At 28.3% G+C, this 22468-nt stretch overlaps 2 protein-coding genes and 1 long non-coding RNA gene across 4 annotated transcripts; 1 reads left to right on the plus strand and 2 right to left on the minus strand.

The window, feature by feature from the left end:
• Nucleotides 1–1541: 1541 nt before the first annotated feature.
• LOC107409991 (GDSL esterase/lipase WDL1) lies at nucleotides 1542–3612 on the minus strand. The gene is made up of 6 exons (XM_048464195.2): nucleotides 3340–3612; nucleotides 3047–3124; nucleotides 2766–2906; nucleotides 2589–2665; nucleotides 2348–2497; nucleotides 1542–2170 (listed from the first exon to the last, which is right to left on the minus strand). Exons 1-6 carry the CDS (start codon nucleotides 3463–3465, stop codon nucleotides 1942–1944), a joined length of 801 nt encoding a protein of 266 aa, XP_048320152.1. The 5' UTR covers nucleotides 3466–3612; the 3' UTR covers nucleotides 1542–1941.
• A 9360-nt stretch (nucleotides 3613–12972) lies between these two features.
• On the plus strand, nucleotides 12973–16126 carry LOC107405518 (protein N-terminal and lysine N-methyltransferase EFM7). 2 transcript variants are annotated; one of them, XM_016012586.4, is made up of 7 exons: nucleotides 12973–13181; nucleotides 13290–13351; nucleotides 13928–14061; nucleotides 14607–14752; nucleotides 15220–15291; nucleotides 15533–15637; nucleotides 15724–16126. In XM_016012586.4, exons 1-7 carry the CDS (start codon nucleotides 13115–13117, stop codon nucleotides 15897–15899), a joined length of 762 nt encoding a protein of 253 aa, XP_015868072.1. In that variant the 5' UTR covers nucleotides 12973–13114; the 3' UTR covers nucleotides 15900–16126. The 2 variants fall into 2 exon arrangements, with proteins under 2 accessions (XP_015868072.1, XP_015868073.1); XM_016012587.4 differs by having other exon boundaries at nucleotides 12973–13178.
• Nucleotides 16127–19898: 3772 nt separating this feature from the next.
• LOC125419177 (uncharacterized) lies at nucleotides 19899–21978 on the minus strand. The gene is made up of 2 exons (XR_007238183.2): nucleotides 21745–21978; nucleotides 19899–20249 (listed from the first exon to the last, which is right to left on the minus strand). It is a non-coding gene; the product is annotated as an uncharacterized LOC125419177 (long non-coding RNA).
• Between the last annotated feature and the right edge of the window lie 490 nt (nucleotides 21979–22468).

The raw sequence follows: 22468 nt of genomic DNA on the forward strand, positions 1-22468 counted from the left end.
ATAAATTTTTTAAAATTATTATCAATATTATAAACAAAAATAATAATTTTTTAAAAAATTATTATTTTTAAAAAAATTTACATTATAATAAAATATAATATCTACGCTATAAAATTTTATTATATATATACAGCCTTCATTAAATCGGCATTGTCTCAAATTTTGGATTTTCCTATATATTCTTGAAAGGAGATTGACTTAGAGAGCTGTATTCCCAAGAATATTAGCTGATTAAGGCCGGATGTATTCAAGCCAATATCTTTTTGCCAAATTTCTAAGAAGATTTCTAATCATTACATAATAATCATCATTAACTTTGAGACCTTTCTTTCAAATGAACTAGAATCCATTATTTTTATTCATATAGTAAAGCCTTTTTTAGGTTCTTGTTCTACAAAATTGTTTGCAATTTATAAATTTCAATTTCGAAATAAGAATTTTTATTTTATTTTTTATTCTAATTTTTTTCATTTTAATTTTTAAATATAGATGCGAGCAACATATGGTACCAAAGTTATTTAGTGGACAAGAAAGAACCTATTAAATTTAACATGTTCTCTAATTTCAAGTTACAATTAGTGTTTGATTAGATGGATTAATTATTTTGCACATGATTTTTTTATTTCATACCGATTTGGTTCAAAACCACAGGTTTTAGAGACATTGATGGTTGAAAATAACAAAAATATATTGTCATTAAAACCAAAATGAAAAATAATTAAAATGTGTGATTTCCAGGAAGGTGCCAAAAAAGCTAGATTTTGCATCATGGTTTTTTCGTAAGAGATTGGAATTCAGTGGCTTCTAGATGCTAGTAAAGGTTCTATCAGCAAGAATGGAACTCACCGGTATTTGAATGAGATTCCAAAAGCATGATGGTGGCTTGTAGAAAAAAAATGCCAATTGCATTCCTATTTCCTTTATTGTGGATGAAATTTGTTGTCTCACGGATTGCTTTCTTACTATCATGGATTCCCATTCTCAATCACTGTAATGAAGCTGTCCATTTTTTTTATTTTTTATTTTTATCCAAATAATCTCTTAATTCCCCCTTTTGTCCTTCTCATTTTTTGATATATATATATATTTCCAAAGTGATTTTAAACAAATTATCATTTATTTTTTTAATAATAGAATGGGGAATTTTACCTTTATGAGAGAAAATAATCGTATTCGTACCAACTCAACAACACAATCATGAAAGTACTGTACCTGCTTTTTAGCTTCTTCTTCTTTTTCTTTTTTTAAGCTTTTGTAAGGATGATAGGTCAAATCGCGTATTTAGCTATTCAAATCGTACAACTTTTATACCGTTAAAAAATAATAAAAAGAAAAATTAACTATAAAGAAAAAAATAAAACAAAATTTGATGATTTTGGTTTTCTTTATAATTCAATTTATTCTACAAGATATTTAAATAAACGGATATTGATTTTTTTTTTTTTTTTTTGTCTTCCATTGACAAACCAACCGATTAGGTGGAATATGAAGAAAAAACCACCGAATTGAAAGTTTTTAGAACAATAATTGCATACCATTCATCGGAAAATATAAAATTCATTTTGAATAAAATTATATACATTTTATTATTACAATAAAAGCGAATAGAAAAAACAAATTCACTCATTTCAGCAAGCAAATGCATCATTTCTTTCTTCTTCTTCTTCTTCTTTTTTTTTTTTTTTTTTTTCTCCCTGGAAACAGAGTTCCAAAAACATTTACTTGAAAATCATTCCTGAAGGGACAGGAGTGAAAAAAAAAATAATAGTAAAATAAAATAAAATAAAAATACACCGTAAATAGCTTCATCATCAAAATTTTTGACCAAAACGTAAGCTTATTATTCCATATACAACAACCAAGTAGCTATAATTTTGGTCTTCCAGTCCCTTCTTCATCATCATCATCCATGATGGAAATATCCAAAATCTGAGATCTTGATTAATAGTCATTGCTCATTTCCCATTTCAGATTTCTGTACATACTTGCTTCCGCAACATTCACAGTTTTTTTCCCATCGGCACTCACCAAGTCATAAGGTGAATCTTCTCCAAACTCAGTTGGCAATGTCGTCCAGTGAAGACTTGGTTTCCAATCTGCCTCTCTCAGTATCCTCAGTATTTCTTTCGCCACTATTTTACTCCCCTCAGCTGATAGATGAATTCCATCCCTGAAAAAAATAAAAAATAAAAAATAAAAAATAGAACTCAATACTACTAAATCACATAAAAGAATATACATATTCATATGGAGTCAGGATATTAGAAGTCAATTTCTGAGTATGGAGAGATTGGTCTATTATGTGCATCCTCATGTCACTAAAATAAGGATATTAATTAGGACTTACGTGAAGCAAGCAGTCAACCAATCGTCTCTGCTCTGAAGTGCAGACCAGAGATCAATACACTCCACTTCCATCTCTCTGCAGACTTCAATACATGCTTCTGAGTATATTCTGCAAGACTCATTTGTCCGCTCCACCGGCGCTAATTTCGAACTGGGTTTTAATTTGTACAAACGAAAAAATCATTGGTCAATATAATATTAGCTCGACCTGATGTGAATCTAATCGTATTTATGTAATATACCTCCAAGTTGCACGGATTTTGTCCTCGTTAACAGGAGGTGAACTGAGGAAGATAACACGAGTTTTGTCTGAAAGGCTCTGAGGAAACCAAAAGACAAAGGAAAAAAAAAATTGGTGTTAGAAATTAAGTAGATTGTGAAGGATTTTGTTGTTTTTAAGTGTATGAATATAGTAGTACCTTGAGATGGGAAGCAATTTTCCTCATGTTGTCTGTATATTCTGGAAGAGGTACATGAGGACCCATTCCAGATGGGTGGGGATGGATTGAATCGTTTCCACCAAAATAGACAATCACCAATGAAGGTTGTCTTTCTGCTCCCTTTTTTAATTTAATCAAATAATTAAAACCACCCCATAGAAAAATTAATTAATTAATTAATTAAAATTCCATGGTTTATTAATTATCCTCAAACAAATATATTAATTAATTTTGTTTTATGTACATGATATGTAATATACCTTTGGAAAAAGCTTATCCAGAACCTCTACTGCTCGTCTTGAGTTCCAGCTGGAATATCCTCTCAACAATATGTCCGCCTGAATATTCTCCATGGGGTCCCACGGTTTCCATATATATATATATCAGATTAGTTAGATTCTTAAATTAATTATATTCTTAACATTAAGTAATATGTAAAATAATAACAATAAAACGACACATTTAAACTTTTAATATGCATATGGATTTTATTTCATATACAATTACAGAAAAATAAAATATGAATTTTGATATATATATATATATATATTACCTTGCGAGCATAGAGATCAGTGAGAACAGCTCCCCATCCTTGGTTACCATAACTTTGCTGTACAATTGAAGAACCAAATAGCACAAAAAGTGGTCTCCATCCTCCAACAATCTCAATCTCCTTCATTTTTTTTTTTTTTTTCCAAATTTTTTTCTCTTATCTCTCCCTCTCTTTTTTCCTTTTTTGTTTTTTATTATGATAAACCTGTATCTCTCTCCCTTCCTCTCTCTTTCTCTGTATCTCTCTTTAAATGCTTTAGCTTTGGTGCACAGACATGGAACCCTGCCTGCGGGTATTTATACACCTTTTTTGTTTTTTTTTCCCCCAAAGTCTGACAAATGGTCAACTTCTCTATTTTACTCACTATCCATTTTTATTTTTTATTTTTTAAATTTTTTTTATCTTTTGATTCGCTGGACAAAACACGCGCAACGTGGCCAGTGGGTACTAAACTCACCGTATGTACTTTTTGACGGTGGGCCCAATTATTGAATGACTAAGGGTTTTATGGTTTTGAACGTTCCATATGGGCAGACGCTCTCCGCATTATAATCTCCACGCCCGACCCAATTTATGGTCCATGAATTTGAGCCTTTTGGTGGGTTCCACTGCGGACTCATTTGTCACGTGGTTTGTTTGTCGATGTCACATCGTTTTGTTTTTGTACGTCTAACTAATTACTTTTTTTTTTCTTTTTTTTTGTTGGAAGAGGAATAAAAAATATGGTTAGTAATGGACCTATAAAATTTATTCAGAAGGGAAATCATTATATATGTAATTATATTAATTTATATGTAAGAAATAGTTGCAATCCAATTAATTAAAATCTAAATTTGTCAAAAGAAATACGCAAAAAAATTAGATTGCAAATTTATATAAAATAATAATAATAATAATAAAATAAACACATTTATTGAGGCAAAATAAAAAATAAAATCTTGATTTTGTTAAAATTTGAAACAAGTAATTGAAAACTAAACACAAAAATTAATATATTGTAATAAAAAAAGGTTGCAGCTTTAATTCTATTAATTGAAAAAGGTTTGATTAGAAAATTATGTTATAATTATTTTTTTATTATTAACTGATATTATTAAATAAATATCTGTATATATATTTATTTAAAATTAATATATATTTATCTAAAATTAAGTTAAATAGGCTTATTATTAAAATAGTTTTGATATATCATAATTATAGTAACTAATTATGATTATTTTTTTAATATAATTCATTCACCATGTCATTTCATTTATATAGATAAGTGAGAGAAATGATATTAAAAAAATAACAATAATTGATGCAGTATCAAAATATTTATTAAATTTATTTATAATAAATAATATATATTAAAATATTATTAATTGATTTAGTCGAAAGTTAAAGTGAGGGTGGAAGAGAGAGGACTGAAAGGATGGTACTTTTTTAGATTTTAAAAATAAAATATTAAAAGCGAAAAAATAAAAATTAAATTAAATCAAAAAATTAAAAAGAAAAATCTAATGAGGGCACCCTTTGGACCTTAACGAAGGAAGAAACATGTAATCTTTTAGATCATTTGCTTCTACCTAACTTTTCTATAAATTTTTAATATATAATAAAAAATAATTCATATAATTTTAAAATAATTGATATAATTTAATATTTTTATTTTTAACTTATGTTAAAAAATTTATAAAAATATTATAAAAAAATAATTTTTGAACCGTCTAATATTTTTTTCCCTTATTGACTTCGTCTGCTAATGTAGTATTTTAAAATAAAAAACTAATAGGTACGAAAAGTATATAACTTAACAACACTTTGCATCCATCCCAGACTGGGCTTCAGTCTATCAAACAATCTCTATCTCACTCGCTATGACAATGCTCTTTATCTCACTCGCTCCTTATGGTGCCGACACGTCAAATATGTAATTTTTTTGGCATTTTTTATGTTTCAGCCAATTCAATCGAGTTGACAAATAAAAATAATAGTAATATATAATTCACCACCGAAAATCCACATGACAAGAACCATTTTATGGAGATAAATGATTTGTTACTATTAACTGTTTACTTTTTTATATTATATAAATTGTTTCCTTGACATCATCAGGCTGGGGATTTGAAGTCTGGCATTTTACCAGATGAATTCTAAAATTTTATACACTTGATAGTCAATTAACAAATTAATCCGGATAATTAAATATAACATTAAACTCATTACAACAACTATTATCCAGAGAAAAAAAAAAGAAAAAAGAAACTCATGACAACAACAAGGAATGAAAAATTCAAGTCAACTTTTTTTTTTCTTTTTTTTTTTACTTTCTTACCTAAGACTATGTTTGAATTATAAACCAGAAGGAATTTTGTCAATATCAAAATTTAAAACGAAATTTATTTTGAATAGTTTTCTTACTAGATCGATCTTATAAATACAAAATAAAAAATGTGTGAAATACTTTATTTTTCATACAATGTTAATACAAGTTGTTATCAAGTCAGTAAATTATAATATCAAATAAAAAGTTTTTCTATAGAGGCAATCAAATAAAAAGAATTTACAAGTAAGGTTAGTACGGTAATATACTTTATACATACACATTTTTGAGAAATCTTTTGTTACCATTTTCTTGTTTGGCCTATAATCTTAAATCCGAATCTGCCACCACAGTACCCAAAAATAAAAAATAAAAAAAAAATGTTTGAATCTAGATATGGGAAGGTTTTATATAGTATATGCCAAAGAGAAAAAAAAAAAAAAAATCGATAAGTTTTTAATGTCAATTGAATTATTTCGTGGACATTAAAATATCTATTTCATTTAAATTTTAAATGTAAATTATTGGACTTCGATCCATTTAATATATTTATATATATTATTTTTATATTAAATAAAGTTAACTCAATTGAGGAATTATTTCCACGGAAGATCATAAATTTATATATATATATATATATATATATATATATATATTTAATGGATTTTATTAATTTAATGAATTTTATTTAAAAAAAATCAATCAATATAAATAAAAACTTATTACAGAGTGAAAAAATAATAATTTATTATTATTGTTTTTAATTCAACAAAAGCCAGCGAAGCAATTTCTAAATGGGATTCCAGGATATACATTCAGGAATATGGGAATCTATTGGATACCATTGGTTTTTTTTTTTTTTAATTAAAAATAAGAATCCACTTGTATATTATTCGTATCTAGTGTGGTCATATACACTTTATTTGTTCTCTATCTTCTTATACGTATCTCTTCACTAATCAAAATAATTGATTTTTAACAACTAATAAATTTATGATTATTTAAGTGCATTATTGGAGTTGAATGCAATCAAGTTCTAAAAAAAAATTTAATTATCATTTTTAGACTTGTAATAATTTTATTTAAAAAATAGGAAATGATGAAGAATGGCGTGTGAAAGACTTATATTAGTATCGGATCCTAATTTGATTCGAATCTACAACTATATTTATATAACTACAAGTAAATAAAATACCTAAATCAATAAATTAATTATGATTCCAATTAACTCATGATATGAACATATTTAATTACGAGTGTGATACACATTCTCAAATATGACCAGATCAGCAGCAGGACTCACTGATTGAGTTTGTATCTGTATGAATTATGATGACAATGATGTGTCATCTTACTCTGGGTTTTCTGGTTCCAATAATTTTCAAGTAGATTTCCCAAAATATAAAATTATTAAAGCACGTACTGAGTGACGTGTAATGGAAAAAGACATTTTTCTCGCTTTCTTTTTCTCTTTCTTTCTTTCTTTCTTTCTTTTGTTTTCTTTTGGGAACATATACAGAAGATGGTTTTAAGGAATGAAGGGTCGTACAACTGAATGCGGCAAATGGAATGAATTTTGGATAGGAGAATAAATTTTTTTTTTTTTTAATTATTGGTGTTGGTTTATTTACTAATGTAATTTCTATGAAAAATAGAGTATTAACATTTTGTTTTTTACTTGTAATGTTATATACTACTGTCCATTTGATTGTAATTCTTTTAAGTTTCTTCTATTGGGTATAACTTTTCTTTGGTTATCATTAATTCCATTAAAAGAGAAAACTTGGAAAGTAATTTGTTTGGTCCTCAACAAAATGATCGAAAAGTGAAATGTCATTAGACTCTTTGATTTGACTTTTTCTAGGTTGAATTAATAAGTAATAAGATTTATTCGAATATTGCAAAAGAAAAATATACCGTACTCATTAATTAATTAAAGTTAGAAAACTTGATCTAAAGACTAAAAAGCTAACACGAAGAAGGATCAAAGGCTCATCAATTAATTTTCTTGGATTCTTTTTTATTCTTTACTTTCAATCACTTATATGAGTTTTGGTTTATAAATCCCTTTCTTTTATACTATATTTTGAAAAATATTTTGTTTTTTATTTTCTTTATATTAGGTATGGCAATTTGAAATTAAGATGATTAATGGACTATTCTAATAATAGTTTGGTTTTATCAAAATAAAAATAATAATAGTATACATTTATTATTTTTTATAAAAGGAAAATAGTTATATATTATTTACGATATATAACTTATTGCAATTATCAATGGGTTCCCATGTATAGCAGCACTGTCTTATATATTTAGATAAAGATGCTGACTTCATAACCAATAGGTGAGATTCCTCTTTCACCAAAATAAAATAAATAAATAAAAGATGACATTCCCATTTACATTATTTCTCATCACGGATCATGCAGGCTGAGTAGGTGGACCTCATTTTTTTTTATTTTAATTTTTTTAATTTTCGAGGTTACATATTTGTCCTATTCTATATTATAAATTTCCTTTTGGTTCAGCTCCTTACCTAAAAACCACAAAGAAAAAAATGTAACAACGAATTTGTCCCTTATTTCTAGTTTTACCTCTAATATATGTGACCAAACAATTATATTCTTATGTTGACTAAAACATATAGCATTATTATTTTACATTAAAATGATTAGAAATAATTACACTAGTACTATTCTCTGTTACATAAATATTTTTAAATTTTATTTTAGATAGGTTCAAGTTGTCCAAAAAATAAAAAAATAAATAAAAAGCCTGCAGAGCATATTGGAGAAACAATAATTGACTCTTTGGATGCTTCTGTAAAATGTTACATAAATTTGGCAGTAAAAATCCATTTACCAATCGTAGCGCAATAGAAAAAAACGAGAAATAATGATGACATGGCCAGCCCACTTTTTTCTTTTTCTTCTGGGAGATTGTTATTGCCACGTGACTAGACAGTATTGTCACTGTATACTGAATGTTCAACTTGTCAAAATTCCAATTCTATCCTTTAATATTAAATTCAATTATTTATTTTTATTTATTTATTTTTTCATTTTCGTTTCAGCTGCTTCTTCCAGGTTGACGTCTGGCCTCTTCAGGCTTCCAAATACCCAAACTTTAAAATACACCCAAAATAATAATAATAAAATTACAAGATTAAGAATCCATTATCACCTATTTGCTCAATCTCTGTTTCATTAGTATATATACAGAAAATGAAAAGAAAGAATTAGACAATAATAGAAGGATAGAAAAAAAAGAAGGGTTTGAGGAATCAGCCACCATCTCAATCAAATAGAAAAGCAACTTTTATGGCTTAATTAGGTTGTGTCTATGAGGATTGAGGATTTTTTCCATTTCTATATGTATAGGACATCAACTTGTACAGTCTTACACATCCTCATTCACAGGTCCCTTTGATTCCCTTTTTTCATATGATTAGTTTTTTTTTTTTTTTATGCAGATTATCTTTACTATAAAAAATAATTAGTTGTTTGCAAAATAAATATTTTCAAAAAATATATAATTTATTTTTTGAATGCGGAAAAATATATGAAATTAAGAGGACAGGAGTGGCATTCTAGTAAATTGACCAATAATGTGTCGTGGCAGCAGGTTTTGATCCTTTAATTTTTTTTTTGTTTTTTGAGAGCACGTCACTGTTTATTACTTGTTGAATTTGTACTTCCAATTATGTTTCTTAATTTATGATTAGTTTTTCCTCATGTGCGGTGCATGATTAATTTTTTTGTCCGCCATAAACTTTTCTGCTTTTACCATTCACACACAAAGATGGGACACAACACAAATAACGTGGTGTTAATAAAAAATAAAATGAAAAATAAAAAAAACATACACACCCACACACACACAAATAATGTGGTTCACACCAATATTCATAAGAATCCTATATAATTGACTAATGGGTTCCACTATTTTTATCTTTTACTTCAACAAAATGATAGTCAATGAGAAGAAATCATGCTCATGGGATTAGTTTTCAACTTAATTTAATAGAAAGCTTGAAAATGCCTTCAAAGTCTTAATTAATTTATAAATGGTCTTCAAAACGTTAATCAAATGACAATTCAAAATATTTTGTGTTTATTTAAGAATGAATGATTGCAGTAATTATAATAATGGAGAGGGATCAATGTCCAGCGAGTAAGAAAAGAGCAAAGTTCTTTTATGGATTTTGATGATTTTAGTTTAAAATTTAATATAAATTAATGATATCACTCACCTCGTGAATACTTATTGGGCTTTAGCCATTTGGGGATGAATTTTACTTGTCGTATACAAAGCACATTTTTGGTATGGTATGTTTTTTTATTTTTATTGTAGACTCTGGAGGAAAAAGCCATTTAACATAAAGTTTGATGAAGTCAAATATGAATTCAGACCGAAAATTTGTTTGTGTTCATAAGATAGGTTGGTGGTAAAACTATTGACAACATTTTCAACTTCTTTTTTTTATTTTTTATTTTTTTATTTTAAAGATTAGAATATATGATTGATTTTTAGTTTTTCCTTTTTTCTTTTCTTTTTTTCTTTTTTTTGTTATCTAATTATGTCTACTTTCTTTATCTCAAGTGTCAGTTATGTGATAATTATAATTTGTTAAATATCTTAAAAATTAATAAAAGTTTATTAACTTGAAGGAAAGAAAACCTTTAAAAAAAAAAATTGAAATCTATGTGTTCAATTCTTACTAACTACTAACATTTGGAATAAATGAAATAGAATAAATGAATTACACATAACTATGTTAAAAAAATAAAACTCAAACTATGTTAAACAATGACATTGGTATCCAAATTAATAGTGGATCTATGAATTTTTTCTGGAGGCATCATTACTATATTAAATATTAATTGTTTTTGTGGTTTATCAAAAAATATGTTTATGTATGTGTGTGCGTGTGTGTGTATGTGTGCGTGTGTGTATGTGTGTGGTATGGAGAAATATATAGGCAAAATTACAACAATTTAACTACTAATGTCCAACTAATTACAAAATTCACTATACCATTCTTTTTAAAACAACTATAATTATAAGGACTACCAAGACCCTTTCGTAATTTATATTTGAACAGGATTCTCCGATGTTCACGAAATATTTGTTTTATTTAGATGTATTTCCTCATATTTGTTCCAAATTTAATATAACCACAAAAATAAGTTTATTTTAAAAAAATAATAATAATAAAGCAATTTGTCAATTTCGATGTAATTACAGCAAAGCAGAAAATAAATAATAAATACTATACTGTTCAAAATATATGTTTTTAGTTTTATGGATTTATTTTTCTATTACTAGAAATTAAATGTTAAAAAATAACAATTAATAAGCATGATATAACTAAGAAAATTGCTAACAAGTATTAAAAGTATGATATGATTATGAGAAGATAACAGATAAATATACAAAAAGCAAGGTAGATAAATTAAACAAAATACTAAAATTTAAAGATAAAATGGTAAAAAAAAAAACACAAAACAAAACAAAAACACTCAACAGGCATAGGTTTATAGATTGATTTGGGGGAGATTGGGGAAAACCATACCAAGTGTGATAAATTGGTAAAATAAATTAAAATAATAATAATAATAATAATAAAGTTGCGAGGGAGTCTTCCATGTGCCCTCTTTGGCCTCATGTGGGTCGCTGTATTTACACATCATGTCTTTATATATATATATATATTTATAGCTCAATTATTTATAATTTAGGCAATGTAGTCTTGACAGTTTGAATTAATAATCCACATGGCACGCTAAATATTGATATCTACAATAATGGTTTTCCAGCTAAAAAAGAAAAAAAAAAAAAAGAAAGAAGAAGAAGAAAGGTGTCTATAATAATGTCATTTTTTCTGTTTGACAAAATGAACCATAATATATATCAATCTTTGAAAATGAAATAATATTTTATCAAAGTAGTTAAGGTTTTCACAGATGAAATTTGTATTGAAGTCGAAGTACATTTGTTAGGATGAATATCTGGGGTTGATGAAAATGAGATCTTCCAATAACAAGTTGCATAAACATAATGAAAACGAAGAGCAATATATGTGGTTGTGTGTGGCTGTCACAATTTTTTAATAACAAAGGACAATTAGGTAATTGCTGTTTTTTTTTTTTTTTTTTTTTTTTTTTGCTTTGTGGGTCATTTTCAAATTTTGCCTTTAGAAATTAATCATTTAATAATTTTTTTTTCTTTCATATTATAAAAAGTTTTAATTTTATAATTGCAATCAAACTAAGACTCATTTAATTTATATTATATATTTTTAGAAGAAGTAAAAACAATATATATACACTTTTTTTTTATTGAAGGAAAATATAAGCCGGTGTATAATCTAACTATTCCCTCCTCTGTGAGAGTTTAATTATCCTTTTTACATTAATCTCTATACTTGATAATCTGCATTTTTCTTATCCAAGACGAAAGCATCCTTTCATTGTCCCAAAGAAGAGAAAAACAATCTCAAATCATCATTTTTTTCCAATGAAAATTCTCAAAATATTGTTGAAAAATAAAATTTAAATATTGTTTTATTACAATTTATCATATATATTATTCTTTTTTTAATTGCTTTTCAATTTACCTGGGCTATCATGTTTATTAGTGATCCAAAAAAGGCCCAACACCGAAAATAGACTGCATTATGAATCGCGAACAGCAAGCATTTCGGCACCAACAGACTGCTGACAAAATCAAGTGACCCATTAAATGTTGAAAAAGACTACTAAAAAAGAAACAAACATTGAACGTGTTAAAAACAAAAAAAGTTTAATAACTTTTTTATTTTAAAGAAAATTTTCCAATATGTTTCCATATTCGATGTAAAAAAATCTGCCATTTATTTTAAAAATTTGATCATTTAAAAAATAACAAATGATAAGCTAATAAACAAAGAAAACTGCTTCAAAGAAATGAGTTAATTTTGAAATTAGGAGCAATAAACTTCTAAATCTTTAAACTATATGCATTTTGTTTTTCGATTTTGTGGGAGCAAGTGATTTGAACTTGGACCAGATTTTTATTACTTGATCATCTCTGCTGAGACAACTATATGCATATTAAAATTAAAACGAAATTGTAAATTTTTTCTAATTTTATCTTTGAAATTTGCTATCAAACAAATTATATTAATCTATTTTCTTGTATCATAAAAAGACACTCATTACATTCATAAAAATTTAAGAACTTTTTTTTTTCTTAAATTTTTATTTTTGCAATAACTGCTTTTTTTTTTTTTAAGTGTGTATATATATATATATATATATTTGTGCTTCTACCAAGCGGTCCAAGCAAAGGGGTTAAAGTGAAAATAGCAAAACACAATGGGGTCCTCTAAGATATTTCACATAGGTAATAGTTCTTTCTTCTACACTATCGGTGGTGTTGGTCTCTGAGACTCTCAGACCAGAAGCTGAAGAAACAAAAAAGAAGAATATGGACATTGCTCTGTTTTCCCCATCTTCGCTTTTTCCTGATGAGGATGATTCTTCTGGGTCTGGTGGTACTCTTCCTCTCTCTTTCTCACTGTCTTTGGGTTTTCTTTGTTTTGTCATGTGCTCTGCTTGCTAAATTCTAGACATGTTGGGTCTTCTACCATTCTGTTTTGCAGGTGAAGAAAAGGCAGATACCCAGCAAAGCTACGTGGAGAGGAAGCATGAGTTTCCTCAAATGGTAATGTTGATTCCTCCTCTACATGATTGCTATCCACAAAAAGTGAATTCCTTTTTGCCGTGTTCGTTGTCCCACTATTGGGTTGAAAATTACTTTGATTTTGTTCACCAAATTTGTCCCTTTTTGTGATAATTATTTGAAGTAGTTCAAAGCCTTCAATTTACAATAAATAAAGACGTGTTTTGGCCTTAATATAATTTGCGTAAAGTAGCATGAATTTGGGCTTCTATGATTATTGTGTTCAGCAATCAAACTGGGTATTTAGGGATAATGTTGGGTTATTGATTTTACAAATTTGCATTTGTAAATTGAAACTCTATGCATATTAAAATCTATTTTCTACCCATTTCAGATAGAACTAACTAAATAAATAGCATCCCTCATGCATGGACTTTAATATCTTAATAATGTTTGGATACTTCCCTTTATTCCTTTTTGATGATTTTGTGTAGTCCTCAATATAGAAATTGATTTTCTATTTTACTGATATAGTCTGTTTCTTGAGTATTTCTTTAAAGGTTTACTCAAGATTTTGATGTGATTTTTCATTAATCTGTGTTTCTGGACTGTTTGCAGGAGTTGTTTATCCGAGAATTTTCATTTCATGAACTAAATGCTAATTTACTTTGGCCTGGGACATTTGCATTTGCAGAATGGTTAGTTCAAAACAGGCACTGGATAGAAGGACGACGCTGCATTGAACTTGGCAGGTATATCTCATTGAAGTGGATATAGGCTATTAACAATTTTTATTCATCATAGAATGTTGTTCCTGTGATACTTTCATTAATGTTTCTATCCCCTTGGTACCTTATGTTATCCTCTTTATGTGTGTTGTTCCCTTGTTTATATGTATGTTTACAACTGAAACACTCTCCTTTCTACTATGACTGTTCAGTAGGTGTATACCTGGCATTTGGTTAATTATGAAAATTTCTCAGAAATCCACTTATGACTAAATGTGGGATCTTTTACATGAATACATAGATTTCCAGTGCCCCGTCTTTTTAAGGAATAAAAGTTTTTCGAGGCTGTGGGCCTGTGCTTGGATTATATGTGTTTGTTTGCATTCTTTTAATGATGAACCAGCTGACTCTAATTCAGGATTTTAATAGCAATATCATTTGTTTCATATTTTGTCCATCTTAACTCCTTGTATAGGATTATAAACAAATCCACAATTTACAAACTGCTTTGCTTGAATTGATTTTGATTTTTGTCGTTGCTGATGCTGCTTTCTGTATTGATTTTGCAGTGGCACAGGTGCTTTGGCCATTTTTTTGCGAAGATCATTTGATCTTGACATCACAACATCAGACTATGATGATCAGGAAATTGAGGAGAACATATATCATAATTGCAGGGTAAATGGAATAACACCTATCCTACCCCATATAAAACGTGAGTTGTCATTTTCTTGGCCTTGTCAACTGAGTTCCCCTTTTCAACAACCTCGGGGCCTAGTTTTGGATTCCATAATTACACAAACAGTTGCATGCTGATGATCTCTTCTAGTTTTTGACGGAGATTCTCATGGGGACAATTGATAACTCTGTTCACTCCATGATAGATGTTTCAAATATCAATTATTCATCATCATTGTTCCCTGGTTTCTGTAATAATTTAGCCTGATGGTTTCCTCCCATGATTCGGCCATAGAATGAGGGCTTCCTACTTTACTCTCTACACATGGATTATTAGTAATTGTTACCAATTCCATTTTTTAAAACTTTATTCCATTTTCTTTTCTGGCATTTCAGTTTGGTTGATAATGCTCAACATGGGTAGTTGCATTGAGTTCCTGTTTATGTTTTAAATTGTTTATTTTTGGAGGATTAATTTAATCCAGATCTCAATTACATTTTCAGATACATGGGGTGACAGGTTTCCAATCACGGATCCTGATTGGGATCTTATCATTGCTAGTGACATTTTGTTATGTAAGCTTCTAATCTGTTTACTCTCTTATGCCATTCAATTAATCAGCCTTAACTAATGGTACCAATAAAGATTAAAGTTCTAAAAGATAATGAACGATTCCCCTTTAATTGCAAATTGAGTTGCACTGTCTAGAAATTATGTCCTTGATTATTACCAAATTGTTATTCAGTGAGTTGCATGAATTGTAAATTTATGATCAAGTTCCATTCATGATTGGTCCTTTTTCCTTGACTGTTCCAGATGTGAAACAGTATACAAACTTGATTAAAACTCTATCATTTCTTCTCAAATCCTACAAGCCCAAAGATGGGAGAGCAGTTACTTTGCCAAAGAATGAGCAAAATGGTGCGTATTACACCAGTGATTTCGTGAACATACAGCAGACACTTAATAACAAAGTAATTTGCTAACTCTTTACTTCTTGCCACCAGGAGTGTCCGAGGGGCTTCCCCGACCGTGCTTCCTAATGAGTTGGAGACGCAGAATTGGAAAGGAAGATGAGTCACTCTTCTTTGGTGGTTGTGAGGATGCTGGTCTTGATGTAAATCACATTGGATCTCGTGTGTATTGCATTAAGCCTAGAGAAATAACCACAAACAGCAACTAATGGAGTTTTCTTAGAAGTGGGAATTCATTGAAGTTGTCTCTCATTCTGAATTGGCATGTACTCTAGGGAACTGGCTGAAAGTTCTTGCAATGGCGAGAATTTCAGAATCATTATATGAGAAAACAGTGGTAAGGCCACCGGGTTGTCCTCCACCTTGTGTTGCACAATATGTAGAACATTTTGAAATTCTGTCAAGATGAGTACTGCTTAGCCTTAAGTTTCGAATTTCCTGGCAGTGTCTGATTCCTCGTGCTACTACTGGTAACTTTATGAGTGTTTCATGAAATGAAAGTTATCAAACAAACGCTTTAAAGTTATCGAAAAACGAATACCAACCATAAACAGATAGTACTTGTATTTATGAAATGGTAAATAATAAAAATTTAGTATTCAAGAAGGGAGAAAAAAATTGCAATAGATTGACCTCGATTACTGTCATAAATTGTTCACAGCCTGTTGAGATCATACGTGGAGAAGGGCTTCAAATGTATTGTTAATTTCTCTTGTAAACAGCTTGATTTTCTTCATAAATTTGATTAAGATAAGAAAAATCATAATGACAACAAATGATCTACTCCCATGGCTACAAACAAGTGGTCAATGAAAAGAGGGAATGAAAGGGATTAGTGGATGATGAAAAAACCAAAAAAAGAAAAAGAAAAGAGGATCGAATACTAGGATCTCAAGATCGAAAAAATAAGAAAGATAAAGAACAGATACTATTCTAATTTTTTTTTTTTTTTTTTGGTGGTAAATAAAAACAGAATACTATTAGGCATGCATCGTGATCAATTTGTGATTCCTAAAGTTTTTATTGCTAATTGAACAAGCTGGTTTGTCTTTCCCAAAATATGAGTTTAAATTGCTTAAGAAGTCAAGCATGTGTTATGCTTTTTGTTATAATTAATATTGCTGGCAACCCTTTTTGATATTCTCTCTCCGGTAAAATATACTGTGTTTTCGAAAGCATTATGGCCTTCTCTCACAAATAGATAAGGGTGTTAAAAAAAAACCAAAACAACCCAATAATCCAATTTTGTACAGTTGGATCTATTAACCAACCTTTCATTGGATTTTGAATCGATTCGGATTGAAATTTTGAAAAATCAATTTGGTTGGATTTGAATCAATTTTTGAATTTAAAAATCTAATTCAAACCAAATCAATCTATTTATCATATTTTTAAAAAAGCATATAACTTACATATAAATATATTTAATAAAAAAATATAAAATTTTCATATGTGACCTTTTTCATTGGTGGGCTCACTATATTTAATGTAAAAAAAATTTGAGCCGTTTATAATATAGAAAGGCTAAAAAAATGAAAAGGGTTAAAAACTTAAAAAAAAAAAAAAATCCAATAAAATCAACCAATCCAATTTAACATCTGAACTTATCCAATTGAAAGTAAAAAACAAACCCCTTTATAATTGATTAGATTGGATTAAATGTAGATTGGATGTAAAATTTACAAAATCGATCAATGTTAAATCAGTTTAGCTACTTGATAAAACAATTAATTATTATGAATGGATGAAAAGATAGATGTGATCCATTAATATAGATCCCATGTGGATCTAGATCTTATGAGGATCCACTCCCGTGAGCACAGAAAATTTGTTCGGCATTTTCTATCCTTGCATGATAAGATTTCCTTTCACTTCATTGACATTTTACTATGTCTAAGGGATGGTGACGGGTTTAATAACTTTTATAAAAGAGGGAAAAAAAAAAAGAAAAAAAAAACACTTTTGGATAACATTATAATTCGCCTAGGATATCAAATTAGAGACAATATAAAATCTATCAAACTGGGGATAGAAAAATATGTTCTTCCTTTATATCCTCATTAACAAGTTAATAAATATATTCAATAGATTCAAGAATATTTTAACTAGTAATTTATTTCTGTAAGAAAATATGTATAACAATTTTTATTTTTATTTATTTGTTTATAAATCTCCCTTCCTCTTAAAACCGGTATATTGATTTTTTGTTTTTTCCCAAATAAGAAAATGATTTTATTCTTACCAGAGGCATCGAGCAGATACCATATGGAGCTTTGTGCCTACCTCTCATCATGTATGACAGGATGTGGACCGAACGTGCACGCAATTCAAATGAAGCTGTTTATTATGATTATTATTATTGAGATAATTTCTTACCTTGTAAAAATGTAAATAATTAATATTACAGTCATGCAATTTTTCATCACACTTATTTATCAAATAATATAATATAAGATTGGTAAGAATAATGCTGAAAATATTAATTAATCTAATAAAAAAACTTAATAAATGATAAATATTATTATATTATTTGTTTATATTTAATTGTATTTATTTTTTAAAAAATTAATTTATTCATATTTAAAGTAAATTAAAAAATTTTATCAAATAAAATTGATTTATTTAATATACCTCTAATCTAATCAATTTGAAAACACGAATATCATATGAAGCTAGAGAGCGGTTCATTATACGGCATTGGAATAGAAGTACTGTCAGGAATGAGTTAAATAAAGTGGTCCAGACCAGCATGTGATAAATACGTGGTTCAAAATATTATAAAAGAAAACATGCCACATGCATTTCTTCACTCATAACTGCTCAATTTCACGTCCACTCCATACTCGATAGCAATTAATGCATCTTTAATTGGCATGTAAAGTCGCTGTTAATCATTAAAATTCTTTGCATTATTAATTTCTTTTTTGCTAATAAGTCCTTTCATATGAAGCCTACGTTTCATTCAGTCAAATTAAATAAATAAAATAAATCTATGTTTGGTAAAAAAACAAAAAAAAAAAAATGGAGAAAATATAAGAATGTTGATGGACAGAAGGCTATAGATGAAAAATTGAAAGAGAAAAGATTAATATTTGAATTACATGAAAGAAAATAAGGTTCAAATTTGCTTTTTTGGTATTAGACGAAGAAAGCAAAACATTTTCTTCTTTGTTAAATTATCACTTTAGCATTTGTTAATGTTTACTAAATCATCACTTTTATCAATTTGGTTAATTAAAGATAAAAATTATTATATGTAAACTGATATATTTAATAGTTTTATTTCCCTATTCTAAATCATTCACTTTCAAATGGTTAATTTTAGTCAAAAAAAAGTTAAAAAGATCTATTGGAATCTTCTCTATTATCATATCTCTCCTTTCCTCTTCGTCCAATAAATTATGCAATTTAGTTACACTGAAACAAAAACAAAAAAAAGTTTATATAATCTTTCTTCTCCCTCTTCATCTCATTATTTTTAATTAAATATTACCACATATAGATAACTATTATATTGACTTAAATGCTTACTATAAAATGGGCATGAACTCCTTATTACGTGTAAACCTTTTACCAATGTTAATGAGTATATTTTATATGAATTACATGTAAAAAAAAAAAAAAAATAGCTTGCATCTATTACATATTAGAATTCTTTTTTCTGGGATTCTGGAGCCCATGTTATAATGGACTTCTACGAGAAATTGAGTGGAATTTTTCCAAATTGTTACTCCTAAGGTATGTTTTTTTTATTATAATTTGTCATAATTTCATATAAGTTAAAAATAATAAAACAATATTTTTATGAGCTTCAAAAAATTTAAGAGAAAAAAATTGTTGGTGCAAATTTATTATAGTAAAATTATATATATATATTTTATTTATGATGAACAATATTACTCACTGCATGTTTATCATCTTCCACTACGGATAATTATAAGAATATCAATGAATGGAAAACGAGCACTCATATATATATTGATTTGATAAGCAGACCGTACTACTGAAATTTGAGCCAGAAATTACACTTACAAAAGTCGGCAAAAAATCAACATAAGAAAAAAAAAAAAAAACGACAAAACAAATACATATCAAATATAACGTGGAAACGCAACCACATGTGGTGTCATCAAAGCCAGTTCCATCAAAAATCAAATATAATGAATAATGATAGTGGCACAAACCACAATTTAAATCATTTAGCTAGCTAGTCAAACATCATTATGCTTTTTTAATTAATAAAAGTAGTAGCCAAATCGTGCATACCGTCCAAAATCAAATTTATCATATTCAAAATATTCATAAAAAACAAGGAACAAATATAAATCAATAACATTCATGATGATGACATATCTAAAATTCCAGCATCACCACAAGCACCGAACCAACCCCAATCGATGCAAACAAGTAGATGAAAATCTGGTGGCCGTTTTGTTCTGCCGAAAGTGTCAGTGTGTCAGAAGACGAAACTTCCTGGAAGTTGCTCTAAACCCAAAACCTCCCTCAATCAGTTAGTGGTCCCCACACCATATATATACATCAAATACCAACCTCATGATCTGCAAATAAAAACCAAATATATCTGATGGAGTCCGTCAGAAGAACTAGGGCCACATATACAGATTGGAATGGGACCAAAACACTCTCTGTACATATATATATATATCAACCATTTATCAATCATGCATGGTCTTGAAGCTGATATGTCTATGAAATTTTTTTCAATTTTAGCCCAATTTTATATATTTAATATGTATATATATATATATATATATATAAATACTTATTTAAGAATGAAGAGGATGTATGAACCTTCGAGGAAGGTCCAGGGGGTTTCGAAAACCAAACATGTGGGGACAGTATTTTTTGTGGCTGTGTGTGTTATTGTAGATTTGGGTTGGAATTTTGTAGGGTATCCTAAGTGGGCATTTTTTTTGGAAGTAAGTGCTAAAGTGGTATGAGGGAATTGTATTATATATATATATGTATATATATTTATGTATATGCATAAAAATTATGTTTGAACAAGTGTTTTCGACTTGGGTATGGGGTGAGGAGGGTACTACTTCCCAGCTCTCATTTGGGATAATTTCAAAATTTAATGTGTTTTGAAGAGGATATATAAGATGAATTTCTAAATTTTTTGGTGGGGTAGTTACAATTCAGATCGTCTAGCAACAATCCCGAATTTCAATCCCCAAATTGAAGGGGAAAAATTGCAATTCAGAATTTAAAGTTGATGTTGATTAATGTATATAAATATGTATATGTGTGTGTGTGTGTGTGTGTGTGTGCGTGCATGGTTCTCAGCCAGTATTAATCTTGACTGAGCAAACAAGGACGACGGTGACCTCGCATATGGGTCATAAATTTGTGGGGAAGTAAAATTTTGTACAATATATTGAGGAAGAGAAACTTTGAGATGATATTTTTGATATTTATACAAGTTGTACTTTATGTATGAAACTTAAAAATTGCTTCTGAACTCAAAGAATAAAGAGGATGAAAACGAAAAAAATAAAACCTATATATATATATCCTTATAAATATAGGAAAATATAAGGAGAAATATATATATATATATAATTGTTTTTTAAACATATAAATATCTTACGGAAATAGCATTTTTTAGGTTACGTACGTACAAAACTGTTTCCAAAAATTGTAAGTCAATTTTACATGTTTGCCTACTAATAAGTCGTTTTAAAATTTTTAGAAAAAAGAAATTTCAAAATCTTCGATGAACAAAACAAAACCTACAATTTGCGCCAATTTCTTCTGAAGATACATATTTTGTAGAAAGAATCGAAAAAATTAAAGTCGATCAAATGCTACAAAATTGGAGCACATACAGAATTGAGAAAATGACAGAAAAAGATGTGAATATAAATACTTTTTTTTGGGGGGGGGGGGGGGGGGGGGGGGTTGGGGGGGGGTGTGTAAAGAAGAAGAAGAAGATAATGTCTGGAAGGTGGACAAAAATATATAATAATACATCATTATGCATGCATGCATTTTTGAAGTTTAGATAGAAATAAACGGAGAGAGGCTTACATGCAATTTGCTTTGTTGTGATAAAACTTCTTTTCCGTCGAAAAAACTTTGCTTTACACTCCACATTTCCACTGTGTGTGTTTATACAATACATATATATTGAGGACAAACAATTTTAAGGACGACCAATTATAGAAGAAGAAGTAAGAAAAACTTCAAAATGAAAGACGATGTTTAAAGTAAGAAAGAAAAGTTATAGATAGAAACTCATGCGTATATGTGGGAATAGGTAAATTCCGGATGTTAGAAATATTTATAGGCACAAGTTAGAAATTTTAAGAGATTTGTTTTTTTGTTGAAATCTCCTGCCACGAAACTTCTATCTATCTTCCCCATTTTTGGCACTTTGTTACTCTCCCATATATAAGACACTTACTGTCTCTGTATTTGCAGTCTCTTCGGTCACGAGATTGGGGAACTGGCGAGGTTTTTGATTTTGATTAATTAATCTATTTATTTTATATTTGGCACATGTCATAATCGTAAGTCAATGTATAATTTGTATAAGCTATATAACATTTGATATCATATATATATATATATATTCTTACTTTAATAATGATCACTTCTCTATTCATAACATTACCAAGAAAAATTGTTGAAAATGCACCTCCACACCCCAGGTTCATACATTGACGTGGATAAAATTCCCCATTCTCGCTTGTAATAAGTTTAATATAAAAAATTTTAAAAAAAAATTTCTGTCTTCATAATTTTTTTTTTT

The sequence above is a fragment of the Ziziphus jujuba genome, chromosome 6 (genome assembly GCF_031755915.1).
Source record: "Ziziphus jujuba cultivar Dongzao chromosome 6, ASM3175591v1".
Taxonomy (NCBI): Eukaryota; Viridiplantae; Streptophyta; class Magnoliopsida; order Rosales; family Rhamnaceae; genus Ziziphus; species Ziziphus jujuba.

Excerpts from the sequence above, each read along its gene's own strand:
- LOC107409991 (XM_048464195.2), bottom strand. The coding sequence starts at position 3,465 with ATGAAGGAGATTGAGATTGTTGGAGGATGGAGACCACTTTTTGTGCTA. Across the intron at positions 3,125-3,339 it reads CTGATCTCTATGCTCGCAAG|GCGGACATATTGTTGAGAGG; the intron begins GTAATATATATA and ends GAGAATATTCAG. Across the intron at positions 2,498-2,588 it reads AAAATCCGTGCAACTTGGAG|TTCGAAATTAGCGCCGGTGG; the intron begins GTATATTACATA and ends ATTAAAACCCAG.
- LOC107405518 (XM_016012586.4), top strand. The coding sequence starts at position 13,115 with ATGGACATTGCTCTGTTTTCCCCATCTTCGCTTTTTCCTGATGAGGAT. Across the intron at positions 13,352-13,927 it reads AGCATGAGTTTCCTCAAATG|GAGTTGTTTATCCGAGAATT; the intron begins GTAATGTTGATT and ends GACTGTTTGCAG. Across the intron at positions 14,753-15,219 it reads TATCCTACCCCATATAAAAC|ATACATGGGGTGACAGGTTT; the intron begins GTGAGTTGTCAT and ends TTACATTTTCAG.